Source organism: Herpailurus yagouaroundi, unplaced genomic scaffold, assembly GCF_014898765.1.
Source record: "Herpailurus yagouaroundi ecotype Mexico unplaced genomic scaffold, PumYag 160, whole genome shotgun sequence".
NCBI lineage: Eukaryota > Metazoa > Chordata > Mammalia > Carnivora > Felidae > Herpailurus > Herpailurus yagouaroundi.
Genome location: NW_024412401.1, coordinates 33,526,588 through 33,539,535, shown reverse-complemented (window position 1 = coordinate 33,539,535; position 12,948 = coordinate 33,526,588). Strand labels below are relative to the sequence as shown.

General features: G+C 45.7%; 1 protein-coding gene across 1 annotated transcript in view; it reads left to right on the top strand.

Moving 5' to 3' along the window:
* The window catches only part of EPB41L4B (erythrocyte membrane protein band 4.1 like 4B), a 131,080-nt gene extending 122,771 nt beyond the window's left edge, over positions 1-8,309 (top strand). The window contains exons 25-28 of the mRNA XM_040481174.1: positions 1,938-2,054; positions 4,643-4,711; positions 7,017-7,162; positions 8,120-8,309. Coding sequence (XP_040337108.1) covers positions 1,938-2,054; positions 4,643-4,711; positions 7,017-7,162; positions 8,120-8,189 — 402 coding nt within the window. The 3' untranslated portion in view covers positions 8,190-8,309. The remainder of the gene's footprint in view (positions 1-1,937; positions 2,055-4,642; positions 4,712-7,016; positions 7,163-8,119) is intronic.
* Positions 8,310-12,948: the final 4,639 nt, after the last annotated feature.

The window sequence follows — 12,948 nt, the reverse complement described above, 5'->3', positions numbered from 1 at the left end:
AGCCTCTTTTCTTATCTGGATGATGAAGAAGCCTTCCACATTTTCATCTTCATTTGTCTATGCCAAAAATCTTTCTGTTCCCCAAAGAGTCAGATTTTAAGACTCAAAAGCCAAGTAGCTTAGAAGAACCTAGCTGCTTGAATGTGGAAGAAACCCAAGGAGGAGAGGAAATGCTGGGAGAAAAAAAAAAAATAAAATGTTATTTCAAAATAGTATCCTATTACACATGTTCTCTTATTTCCTGCTCATTTACTAACAGATGCTTACGTAGAAAGGTCAGAAATGTTTGTGGGATGGCTCAACATTCCTTTACTATAAAAGTCCAATGTCAGGCAAAGCCTTGTCATTCATCACCACCTTCAGCTGAGACACTAGTGGCTGGTACACATTTTGGCATTTGGCAACATATCCGTGTTTGTTGATCATTTATGCCAGCTTTTGTTTTCTTCAAAAAGCACACCTGAGTGCCTGCTTATCTGCAGAGGCAAAAGCCCTGTGGCCTGGGGTCCCTGGAAGTTGGTTCTGCTTGGGACAGTGTTGAGTACTGAGGCTGGGGGACGGGCTGGAGCCCACCCCACTCAAGTCTCAAATGCCATCTTGTGGAGGGGAGGGTTCATGCTGAGGACAGGAGAGAGCAGTGGAGGGATTCTCAGCAGGCTGCTGAAACTTGACCGTAAATGGCTACTATGGATTCACTTGTTTCTGAAGAATGGATACGGAAACAATCAACAAGAGGGTCTAGAACCACGGCTTCAGACTTTGCAGGTGCAATTTTTCTGCATCTCCAAATTTGAATAGTAAACAAGGCCGTTGCGAGGTAATGGTTGTAAAGGCCCCTTTGGAAATTGCCCAGGACCGGGCAAATGTAAAGAGGTCAGAATCAGATCGATTTGGAGACAGAAAAAGGTGCCTGCAATTTTCTTGACCGTGTTTCAGTGAAACTTACCAGAGACTGTACTTCGTTGGTTATGGCAGGATTTACAACTATTTAAGGAAGCTCTCTTGAACTAAAAGGCGTGTGTATTTATGCTCTGGATTAAATGGTCCCTCCCTGCAACACACACTAACCTGGTCAGCAGCCCCCTCTCCTAGCATCAGAACATCGTCTCTTCACCGTCCTCATCCTCACCGGTACAAGCTGTTGGACCTCTGCTGGTGCATGGCACTACTTAGGGCTGGGGTGGGGAACCCAGTACCCCAAGCGATGTGGCATTTTCTCACGATGCTTGGTATCTTGGCTACAGCGACAAGGTGCCTCGGTGGTGATACAAGGTGTCATGGCCTGGGCCATGGGTGTGGGAGCGGGGGTGGCCAGGGCCGTTATGTTTTCTGAACATAGATAACAAAAAGCCATGACAGAGTAAATCCCAAAGTCCATGTTCCTCCTTGCTGATGTATGTCTTTCCCAGAAACACTCTGTTGGACACCTGCTAATCACACCATAAGGTGGGCCCTTACTTAGCAGGGTGCAGGAGGCCACCAGGCATGGAAGGCCAGCACGCTCAAGTGTGTGGCCATTCCTCATACTGCTTGCACGGCCAGCATCACTAATTCATCGCGGCTCTCTTTCTGGCTTGGCCTGGCCAGTGCTGCAGGGAGCCACTGCCAGACCCGCGCAGTTGGCACAGGAGATGGCCCCTGCCTGCCAACCCCGGGAATGGGGTTTTGATGGGTTGTTCTGCTTGGATAGTGGAGAAAACAGATGAGAGCCAGGGAGGAGGAGAGAAGGTGGGGAGACGAGGGAGGAGGGGGGCCGAAAAGCCAGCTGGCCAGGGGCTAGAAGCAGGCTCGGGCGAGGCTGGCTCCAGAGCAGTCTGGAGTTGACAGATCCTTCTTGCACTGTGCTGTCTTTCTCTCCTTCCCCTCCCTTATCTTCTCTGCCTCCTCCCCTTCTCTCACCACCTCCTCCTCCCCTTCTTTCCCCTCCTCGCGAGCAGGCAGAGCCCGCCAGCGCCCCCCACTGTGCCCACTCTCGCTGTTCTCCTCCACTCTCTCCCCCCATGAAGGAAGAGACCACTGGAGTTTGCATGCACCCTCCAATCAAAACGAGGCTGGTAGGTACCCTGCCAGGGAGAGGGGCCTGGCCAGGAGAGGTGAGGCGGGCAGGAGCCACCAGGCGGCCACCCCACGGGAGTGCATGAGCACTAGACCTTCCGGAAGGGCCCGGCTGACAGGTGCTCTGACTCCAGGATGGATACATAGTTTGACCAAATTAGGACACGTGGCTGCTGGCCTGCCCTGTGTCTCTAGGTCTCAAGAACCAGGAAGAGTTCATTTTCATAAAGCTTTGATCAGCCTAGATGAGAAAAACCTTAGTTGCATTTCTATTGAAAATAAAAACTTTTTTTTAAACTTGTCTTTTCCTGCTGTTTTTCAAGATAACAGGATGTCACATACCAACCTGAAAGGAAACACCCATATCCCCAACCGAGCACATTTTTTTTCATTCTTACATGTGTCCTTCTAGTATTTATTCATGTCCATTCACAATTTTAGAATGTTAAGTCATAGTATCCATATCATCTCCTGTTTTTCCCTTTTCTATTAATGTTGGATTGTTTCTCCTTGTTCTTGTTGCCACATTGTATATGACTGTGTATATTCCATCCAGGGACTGGCCTACCATTCACCTACCACATTCTTACTGCAGGACTGTGCTTTGTTTCCAGTCTGTTGCTGTTCGAGGGAACACAAAAAGCTGTTGCATCAGGCTGGACCCTGCTGGGTTCAATACTGTGACCTTGGCTTTGCTCCCTTTCTAAAGTGATTCTACCAAGAGACAGCACCACCAGAAGAGGGAATATACTTTGCCACAGCTGAGCAACACAGAGTGTAACTGTTGGGATAGATTTTTTTTTCTTAGAGAAGATATAGGATAATTCTTTAAAGCTGCCAATGTTCACGTTTCTTTAAGAGCAGTAATATGCCTCTTCTCCGTTTTACTTCATGATGGTCTGAGAGTCTTATCTGTATGCAGCTTTTCACTTTGCTAGTGGTCTCAGAACACATGCTGCACCATTAGGCCTGGGAGGAGAATGCACCATGGGGCTTCCCCCGGATCCTCTCGCCATGCTGCTGGCAGCCGCTCCTGACAATTTGAATCGACACCTAAGTCTTGTCTTTTCTTTTTTTTTTTTTTTAATGTTTATGTATTTATTCTTGAGAGAGAACACGAGCAGGGGAGGGGCAGAGAGAGAGGGAGAGAGAGAGAATCCCAAGCAGGCTCCGTGCTGTCAGCGCAGAGCCCAATGTGGGGGCTCGAACTCACAAACCGCGAGATCATGACCTGAGCTGAAGTCCAGTCAGACGCTTAACCAACTGAGCCGCCCAGACTGTCTGACTCCTGAGTCTTAAGGCAGATTGGGACCCATCCTGGGAATTTTGAGATGTTTAAAGAGGCCAGAGAGAGTTTAGGGAAGGGGAGCCGGCCTGGACTGGACATCTCCGTGCACACAGCAGAGACATGGTCATTCGCAGATTGGTTGAGAAGTACTCCACTCATTCAGAACCCCTCCGCAGATCTGAGCATGTTCTGATGTGCTCTTGCTCAGCCCTACTTTAACCCCCGTCAGAGTGACTCAAGGCCATCAGGTAGCTACGCCAGGGTCCACGGACCAGCTCCTGGGAGAGACGTAAAAGCACCTGCCCAGGGGCAGTAGTGGCCTCGGTGTCCTGACTGCAGCTCTCTGGTGGCAGGTGGCACAGTGAGCATTCACCGGCAGGGAGGCAGGCAGTTTCTGTGCCCTGGGGGCTGCAGGCAGAGCCAATACCAGAGTCGTCAGGCCCCTGGGCCTGCTGGCAGTCCTCTAGGCCAGTAGAAAGAAATAAGCACACTCCACATGCCCCAGGGCCCCCAGGAGGTCAAAGACAAAATGACCAAAGGGGAAGGAATGGGAGCAAAGGCTCTTTTTGGCCACGCACTGCCCCCTGTTCAGGCTGGTGCCTCCACTCTGTCTCAGACCAGCTCTGTGCCGCAGCCTTCCCCCCGCACTGGGCACTTCTGAGCACAGTGCCTTTTAATCCCCAAAGGCCACGGTGGCAGGATTCGCACGTTCTTCCAGGGGTTTCTCCACAGTTTTCCTCTGTGGCCAAAACTTATAGGGAGTCCAACAACTACAGGGAATACCTTCTGGCCTAATTAGTGTGAGCCTCCTGGTGCCCTGTCTGCTCTCATAGACTGTGTCCCAGGATGTGGCCTGTAGCAGCTCCTAGTCCATGGCCCACAGCTGGGGGGCGGGGGGAGGGGCGGACAATCAGCAACCAGGCAGCTCTATCTGCCTCATTATACACCCTGGTCATGGCCTTTTATGGATCAGGCCATACATAGGGCTCAGCATGCCTGGGAGGCCCACACAGCCTCCAGGGAAAGGAGTTCCAGGGCAAGGTAAGCGTGGGGAGCCCTACAAACATGAGAGGGCATCCCTGCTGGGTCCCGGCCCCAACAGTGCAATGGCCCAGTACAGATACAACCACTGGCCAAAAGGCCTCCGGGACCTTCTGTGTGTTTCCTTAGACAAGCCGTGCGGGCTCTGCGTAGGTTCCCCTGAATCCTTCAGTTTGGTGTTAAAAGTGCACCCCCAAAGATTTCAGAACTCTCTTTGCTAATCGGTAAGTAACCCTCTTGTCTTTCTCTTTTTTGAAGATAAAAACGTTCCCGGCTGATCCAGTGACCCCGTTTCCTGATGCTTTCATTACAGGGCCACAGTTCGCCGTAAGTAGATTCAGAAAACAGGTCTGTGTTTTAAAATGTTTTCCCGCGTGGCATGCTTTTCTGTGGAATGCCAGACAATGATGTCGACAGCTTCATCTAATCCTATGAACTCTGTCAGGTTGGGAAGGAGTGGGATTTGGGGTCTACATCTTTTCATTGTCTTAAGTTATTCGATGCTTACTTATGAGCATCACATAAGTAAAACTGACCATTCCAAAGTGACATGTAGTACATCGAGTACATTTAGGGTCACGCAACTACGACTTCTAGTTCCAAAACATTTTTATCACCCCCAGAGGAAACCTCATTCCTGTGACACAATCACTCCCGTTTCCCCCCACCCCCCACAGCCCCTGGCAATCACCAATCTGCCTTCTGTCTCTATGCATTTCCCTAGTGCAGATATTTCTCATAAATGGAATCATGTAATATGTGACCTTTTGTGCTTCTTTCACCGAGCATCGTGTTTTTGAGGCTCATGCACATTGTAGGGTGTATCAGCACTTCATTTCTTTTTATGGTAGAGTAATGTTCCATTCTGTGTATATACCCCAGTGTGTTGCTTCCTTCATTCACTGATGGGTGTGTGGCTGTTGTGAACAGTGCCGCTGTGAACATGTGTGTACATGGATTTGTTTGAGTTCCTGTTTCCCATTCTTTCGGGTTGGATCTACATCTTGAAAATGGTGTGATCTTAGGTAAGTCACTTCGCCACTCTCAGCACCGATCTCCTCTTATTCTGAGCAGAAATAGTAATACGAACATCCTTCTTGTGTCTGCTTCAGGAAGGATCAAAAGCGATCAAGAACCTGGCAGAACGTTCCCAGCCACAGAATGTCCCACAGGTTGTTTCCCAAGGGTGGAGAGGCAGGGGTATCGTTAATGAGAGCAGGTCATCCTTGACTTCAGGACTGGCTTCAGGCCCCCCCACTGCCCTTTGCATCATCAGCTTCTTTAAGCTCTGAAAGTTGTCGAAATACTCTGAAGCATTTAAACGTTGTAGTTTCCTCACTGGCGAAGTGAATGAGTTTGATGAGTTTCAGGGTTCTTTTCAGCTGCAAGTCTTTTCTTTAAATGAAAGCTTCTGCAGAACTCACTCTGTAACAAGTGGCTGCATGGAGCAGAAGCGGGGAGTCTAAGATCACCTCCTGTTTCCCCTCACCGTCTCCTCCTTCCAGGGATCAGCGTTTGTAATTCCTAGAACTGAGTGATCCCTGAGGCTCCTTCCAGAGGCTTTCTGGCCAGCCCGGAGGATCTGTGGGGTGGCCTAGGGGTAGCCAAAAGTGCAGTCTCCTGAGCTAGGTGATGGTCACAACCAGAGGTGGCTTTAGCCACATGGAGAGGGAGGAAGTGGCTGGTGTAGCTTTCAGAAGTTGAACAGAGGTAAGAAGGCGTCCAGCAGTCCAGGCAGAGGCAAAAACAGGTTCCTAGAATAATGCATTTCTAAAGTCATGAACAGCTTCCAGCACCTGCCTTGTAAGAACCAGAGGGCCTGAGACACGGGCTGGGCCAGGCTGTTAAATGCTACTACCCCTACGTTCATCCGGCCCCTGCAGTTTCACTGGGCACCGCTCCCCAGCCGGAAGCTCCGCCTCCACTCCCCTCAGCTGGCCCCGTGCGGGGCCCTCTGGCCTCCTGCCCAGCCTTGGCAGTGCTGTGAGACACCCAGGGAAGCCCTTCCTGAAAAGCCAGGGGCCAAGATGCAGCAGGAAGCCAATGCCAGAAATCACACTGGGACTTTTAAGAGTGGCTCGAGGACAGCAATTTTACCAAGTTTCAAGATAATACTGGTGCGGCTAGTCTGGGGAACCATACTTTGGGAAGCACTGCTACAGTGGTGAAAAACACCAATTATGCAGCCAGCTAATCCTGGTTCTTAACGCTTACTGTGTGACCTTGGGAAAATTACCTAACCTCTCTGAGACTTACTTTTCTTGTCCATAAAATCAGTTTTAAGGTATGCGTTTTTTCACCTTTTAAATCTCTGAAGTCAGAAAATTCATTACATTAGTGGGCGTGGTAAGTTTGGCCATATTTTTCGTCCTTTGTGGCACGTGCAAAAATGGGAGTTCTTACAAATGATGGAGTCTAATGTCATGAAATTGACCTCTGCTTTAAGAGTTGCCAAGAGGTCATATATGTAAAATGACTGGCCCAAAATAAAATCATTAAATAAGTGGTAATTGATTTTAGCTATTATTAAAAAATATATCGGCAACTGTGTGGTAAGACTTAGGGAGTAGCTGACAGTATAAAAATGGAACCCAAGTTGAGATTGATTTCCTCTTTTCTGTTTCCTTGGCAGGCAGACTTTAGAGACAGTAAGTTACAGTGCTGTCCTGGCCAGTCTTCCCCACTGATTCCATCAGTGACCCTGAGGCCTTTGACAGAGACCGTCTCCACCGTGCAGACCATCTACACCACGCGGAAGCCTGTTTCTCTGGCAGCCAGGTGAGTCACCAACAAGTAACCGGCAAGTCCCTGGTGACAGGGAGAGCAGGCACAGGCTCCAGTTTCATTGTGTTTTTGACATCAACAAGCCTCTTATTTATTCTTTCATTCATTTATTCTGTGAGTATTTATTGAACCGTCTACAAAGGCTAGATAGTATTCTAGACCCTAGGGATGTATAGTAAGCAAAACAGATAAAAGTCCCACCTTTATGGAGTTCAAAAATTAGTGTTGGGGGAGGTGAGACAGAGGTTAAATAAATGTGTGTGTGTGTGTGTGTGTGTGTGTGTGTGTGTGTGTGTGTGTGTGTTTGTGTGCATGCGGTCATGTGAGAGAGAGAGAGAGAGAGAGAGAGAGAGAGAGAGAGAACAACCTAGGGAGGAAAATGAAACCAACAAGGGCAATGGGGCATTCTGGGATGGCCTCATTGAGGTGGTTTTTAAGCAGAGACCTGAAGGTGGGAAGGGAGCGGTCTTCAGATATTTGGGGAAAGAGTAATAGTCATCACAGGGAGCAGCCAATGCTAAGGCTTCTAAAATGGAATATGCCCAGAACGGTTAAGGAAGAGTGAGGGGGTAGTGCAGCCAGAGAAGAATGAATGACAGGACCCTGGACATCTTCCCATTCATTCAGAAGACCTTTCCTGAGAGACTGCTATGTACAAAGTCCTCGAGCTGGGCTTTGGGGCTAGGCTCTGGGGATTCAGAGATAAATGACATGTATGGTCAGTCTGCTGGTGAGCAGTGTCCTGAAGAACTCTCAGTCTGGTGGGGGAAACCAGGAGGCAGCCAGACAATTTCAGGTCATTGTAACCCTAGCAGCTGTCAGGGGTCCTTAAGGGGCCTGAGAGTCGAGAACCAAGGTCAGGAAAGAAGATGGGGGAGATGCATTTCAGCTGAACCCGTTTTTGTCATTTTTTAGCGTAATCTCATGATTTTGTCACCTGCTCTTCTTCAGTGCAGAGACGCTCCGGCAGGAACTGGAAAGAGAGAAAATGATGAAAAGACTATTGATGACCGAACTGTGAAATTCTCCCCTTGTTGCCTGGAGGATGGCATGGTGCCTTCTGTCCGTTTTCTTTCTTCGGGCTTTGTGTGCTCACTCCAGCACAACACACAGATGTGTGCTCTGTTCACCAGGTCTCCATGGCTGGTTGAAGCCAACTTCCGGCTTGACTTTATTGGAGAAGTTATTTTCTGTCTTCTGAGTATTAGAGTTTTTCTGCTACTCAGTATAGTTGGGACGGGATTTGGTAAACCTAGGAGAAGAAAGATGGGGAAAATGGGATTCCTTTTTAGTACTACCTGTGTGTATATATTGATAACCACAGGGGGTTAATATGGCATGGAATCCTTTGCTATCAGTCCCAACCATGATTTTGTATGATTGAAACTTGGACCAAGCTTTGACTGTTTGTTAAAGAGTCATTTTTAATGAGAGAATAATTCTTTACTGCTGGTTTTTCATTTACACTGGTAATTATACAGATACTATGAAGTCCTTAACACTCATTTTTATTCAGACATGAATTGATGAACTAAAAAAAAAAAAAAAAGTTGTGACCACCAGGACTGAAGCACTGTCAGCGAAATCTGAAATATAATTTAAATTGTGGGTTTGTTGGATACGATATTATTTGGGATAAACAGAACTTTTCACTAAGCCCAAAGTAGGAAATTATAGCTTAAATTGTCTAAAAATCCTTTACAAAGATAAGGTGATTCAATACCAAGATCCATTTGGGTGTTCCATAAAGGAAAATTATTTCTAAAGTTGATCAATTCTTGTCCTGTTGATAGAACCTTGACCAGATGACACTTTGCTGTCTTTTTATATAGTTTCAAGAAATGTGTTTTTAAATTTTTATTATGCACTTGAACAACTTTGCAGGAATAAAGGCACCCCCAACCACAAGCTAGCCCTCTAAATTGTTGCCCAAGCTCCCAATGAATATGCACACGTTTTTTCATCGTTGTGATCAGTGTGTATATACTCTTTGGTTGTATTTCCCCACCTAACACATATCTTCCCTTTTTAACACAGATCCTGCTCTCACCAATTTAAATGTCTCTATATCCACATAACATGGTTAACCTCACTTATCCCCATTATCAGATATTTGAGTTCTATCCAATTTTTCACTCTTATAAATACTGCTGCTATGAATGCCTTTGTAAAAGATGCTCCTTACTTTGGATTCTTCCCTTGGGAATATCTCCAAAGAGGGCTTACAAGGTCAAAGAGCATGAAATACTTTATAGCTCTTGTTTCATATTGCCAGATTGCTTTCTAGAAAGATCCAATCTCTGGGTTGGAAGGACCTTAAAGGTCATTAGTTCAACTCCCCTATTCCCTCTGAATGCTTGAATCCGTCTACGGTTTATAATGCCACCAGCAATGTATAAGCATTTCTACTTACCAGTAGTTCTGCCAGTATTGGGTTTTGCCATTTTAATTTATTTTTGCTTGTTTAATAGATGTGTATAGTTGTTCTTGAAAGGTTGTTTTATTTCATTAATTGCTAGCAAGGCTGAGCACTTTTCCACGTGATGATTTACTAGCTGTATTTCCTTGTGTGTAGAATGTCCATCCATTTCTTATGACCACTTGTTAAGTGGAGTTGATCTCATATATTTGTATCAGAACTGTATTTTTATGTTGTATAGTTTGCTCTCCTGTCCCTATCCTTAAAACTGAATGGTGCCAATAATTTGATACTAATGATTATAAAAAAAAAAGTAATGCCTCATTTACTAGCATTGTTGTAAAATGAGGTATGTAAGCAAATATTCAGATAACAGAGGATTAACCCTTTAAGTGCTGAACTTTAAAATTTTAATATTTTTTTTTTGAGGGAAATCTTTCTAAAATGCATTACGTACTTCCCTGCCTTAGTAAACAGAGTATACTGGAGAGTATTTAACCTTTTCTTGATGAGTCATGGTCATCGTTGTAAAAATCAGCCCCTTTTGTACCTTGGTGTGGTGCAGTGATGTCATCAGGAGCTATCAAAATACATAGGGCTTGGCTTTGCCTTTCACGGATTATTGTGCTGTTTTCACTGATGAATTTTACTGCTTTCTGCTCTATTGGTGAAGCCATCTGGGGCATTTGTGGTGTTTGGGACTTTTTACTCCCATACTGCATGACCCCTGGCTATACTTTGAAACAGCTTTACCTGTTCTTTATCTTGTGCACATGATACAAATGTGTTCCTGTACAAGACTGGGAAGCTATCTGTTTCTAGGGTTATAACCTCTTGCCAATCCAGCACCCTCCTCCTCTTCTAACCTGCTTTCTGAGTCTTCTGCTCTTCACTTCCTGCTCTCTGATGGAAACCTCCAGGGCAGAATGGAAGTGTTCTTGGGGAAGCCAGGAGACCAAGTATGACCTATGTGTCAGGTGTGCTTTGCTACTGAGGAGGGATGCATGGGCTTTTTTGGACGCTGTTTTCAGGAGGCTCTGAGTCTCCTGCTTTTCTCCCCACATCCCCCTGGGTTCACAGATGCTTCAGAAGTCGATGTCACTGGAAGTCTGATCGCAACAAGTTGGCTGTTACTGTATATGAAAACCCAGTACCTTTGGCAGCTCAGCTCTAACCAGTAAAATCAAGAAGATTCCACTGTTTCAGCAGTTGTCCTGGTTATTTGCCTACTTAAATGTAATGGCAGGTGCCTGGCATGGTGACCTGAGGAGATGACATCGTGTTGGGTGAATTCCTAGGGACAAAAATGAATTGCTATAATTGCTTCACCTTTTTTATATACTTAAAACAAACGACAGCACCATACGGTCACACAACACATACCTTATGTCCGGGGGTGGGGCTCAGCTTACTGACAGAATCATGTCAGAATACGGGCTCCAAACTGTGGGCCACAGACTCCTGGTGGGCATGGGTGGGGATAATACAAGAGGCCTGGGAATCCTGCAGTTCACAGAGTTTGTGGATTGCAGATGGCATAGAATATTGAGAAACTGGGTCCTAAAGCATTCAGAAGATTCCATCTGAATGCACCCCAAATTTTTTTCAGTTTTTTTGAAACTTGAAATTTTTTTTGTATGTTCCCAATGTTGTGCAAACATCACCACTAATTCCAGAACGTCTCCATCGTTACAAAAAGAAACTGCCTATCTACAGTGACCACCAATTCCCCCCACCTCCCTATCTCCTTAGCAACCACTAATTTACTCTCTGTCTCTGGATTTCTGCCTATGGATTTGCCTATTCTGAACATCTCATATAAATACAATCCTACAATATGTGGTCCTTCGTGCCTGGCTTCTCTCACCTAACACAATGTTCTCAAGGTTCATCCGTGTGGTAGCATGTATCAATCTTCATTCCTTTTTATGGGTGAATAATATACCATTGTATGGCTGTACCACATTTTATTTATCTATTCATCAGTTGATAGACATTTGAGTTGCTTTTCCTTTTTGGCTATTATGAATAATGTTAACATTCATATACAAGTTCTGTATGAACATATGTTTTCAGTTCTCCTGGGTATATAACTGTGATTGGCATACAGCTGGGTCATATGACAATTCTGTGTTTCACTTTTGGAGGAACTACCAAGATCATAACTTGTATTTCATAAACAACCAAAAGTGGGGGAAAAATCACATATACTAGGCGGTCAGAAGAATGGGCATATCTGTTACTGGTCAGACACTGTAATGCAGGGAGGGAGTTTTTATAAAGAAAAAAGTTGTTTCAGAGAAATGGTTTTGATGAGAAGAGAAAATAAAAGTGCTATCTGTCTTTTAAAAATGAAAATGAAATTAAACTCAGGCGCATCTGTAAGTTCTTATTTGAATTTCTGGCTCTTGGTTAGCCAGTAGTCTCAAAATGTTCAGGAAACGTGCCTCCCCCAGAAAATGTACACTATTGAGAAAACCACAGTATTTCTTGGCTGCTCAGCGAATTCACATCACCGGGGAGCAGAAGGTCTCTGAAAAACCTGGGATGTAACAAAGAGGGGAACAGGTCTCCCACCAGGGCTCAAATCTTATAAAAAGAAAATCCCAAAGGTAATTTAAGTGATTGGGGGAGAACTCCATGAAAAGAAGCAGCCAAGTCAGTAGGGAATTGAGGGCTGGAGTAGGTTCCAAGGTGCTGGTGACGCATGCAGACTTCGAGTGACCAGTGATACCTAGGAGTATTCTCCCTAGGAAAAAAACAAATCCATGCATCACATGCTCCAGCACTATCATAAGGTCCTTACACCACCCCTGGAACCTATCTGTGGCCCCCGTTGAGTCCGTGGACTCCAGGTCCCTTGATCCAGATTACCTGCAAGCCTCATTTTAAGCTATGGTTGCAAACCCACCTCCAACACCACCCCCCCCCCCCCCCATCAACAGCAACAACAAAAAGCCCACATGGTTTTGTCAGACCAATTTACTGGAAGAATGACCTGGTTTTCATTTGCTTTCTATCTGGCACCCTCACTGTTAATTGTAGTTATTAAAATGAAGGGAATAAAAAAGAAAGTGAAAGATAACAGCTTGGATTCCAAAACCAGAAATGTTTGTTTATTTTTTGGTGGGGGAGGGGCAGAGAGAGAGGGAGACACAGAATCCGAAGCAGGCTCCAGGCTGAGCGGTCAGCACAGGGCCCAACACGGGACTCGAACTCATGAGCTGTGAGATCATGACCTGAGCCCAAGTCGGACGCTTAACGGACTGAGCCACCCAGATGCTCCCATCTTATCTTTTAAATTTTATTTATTTATTTATTTATTTATTTATTTATTTATTTATTTATTTATTTATTTATT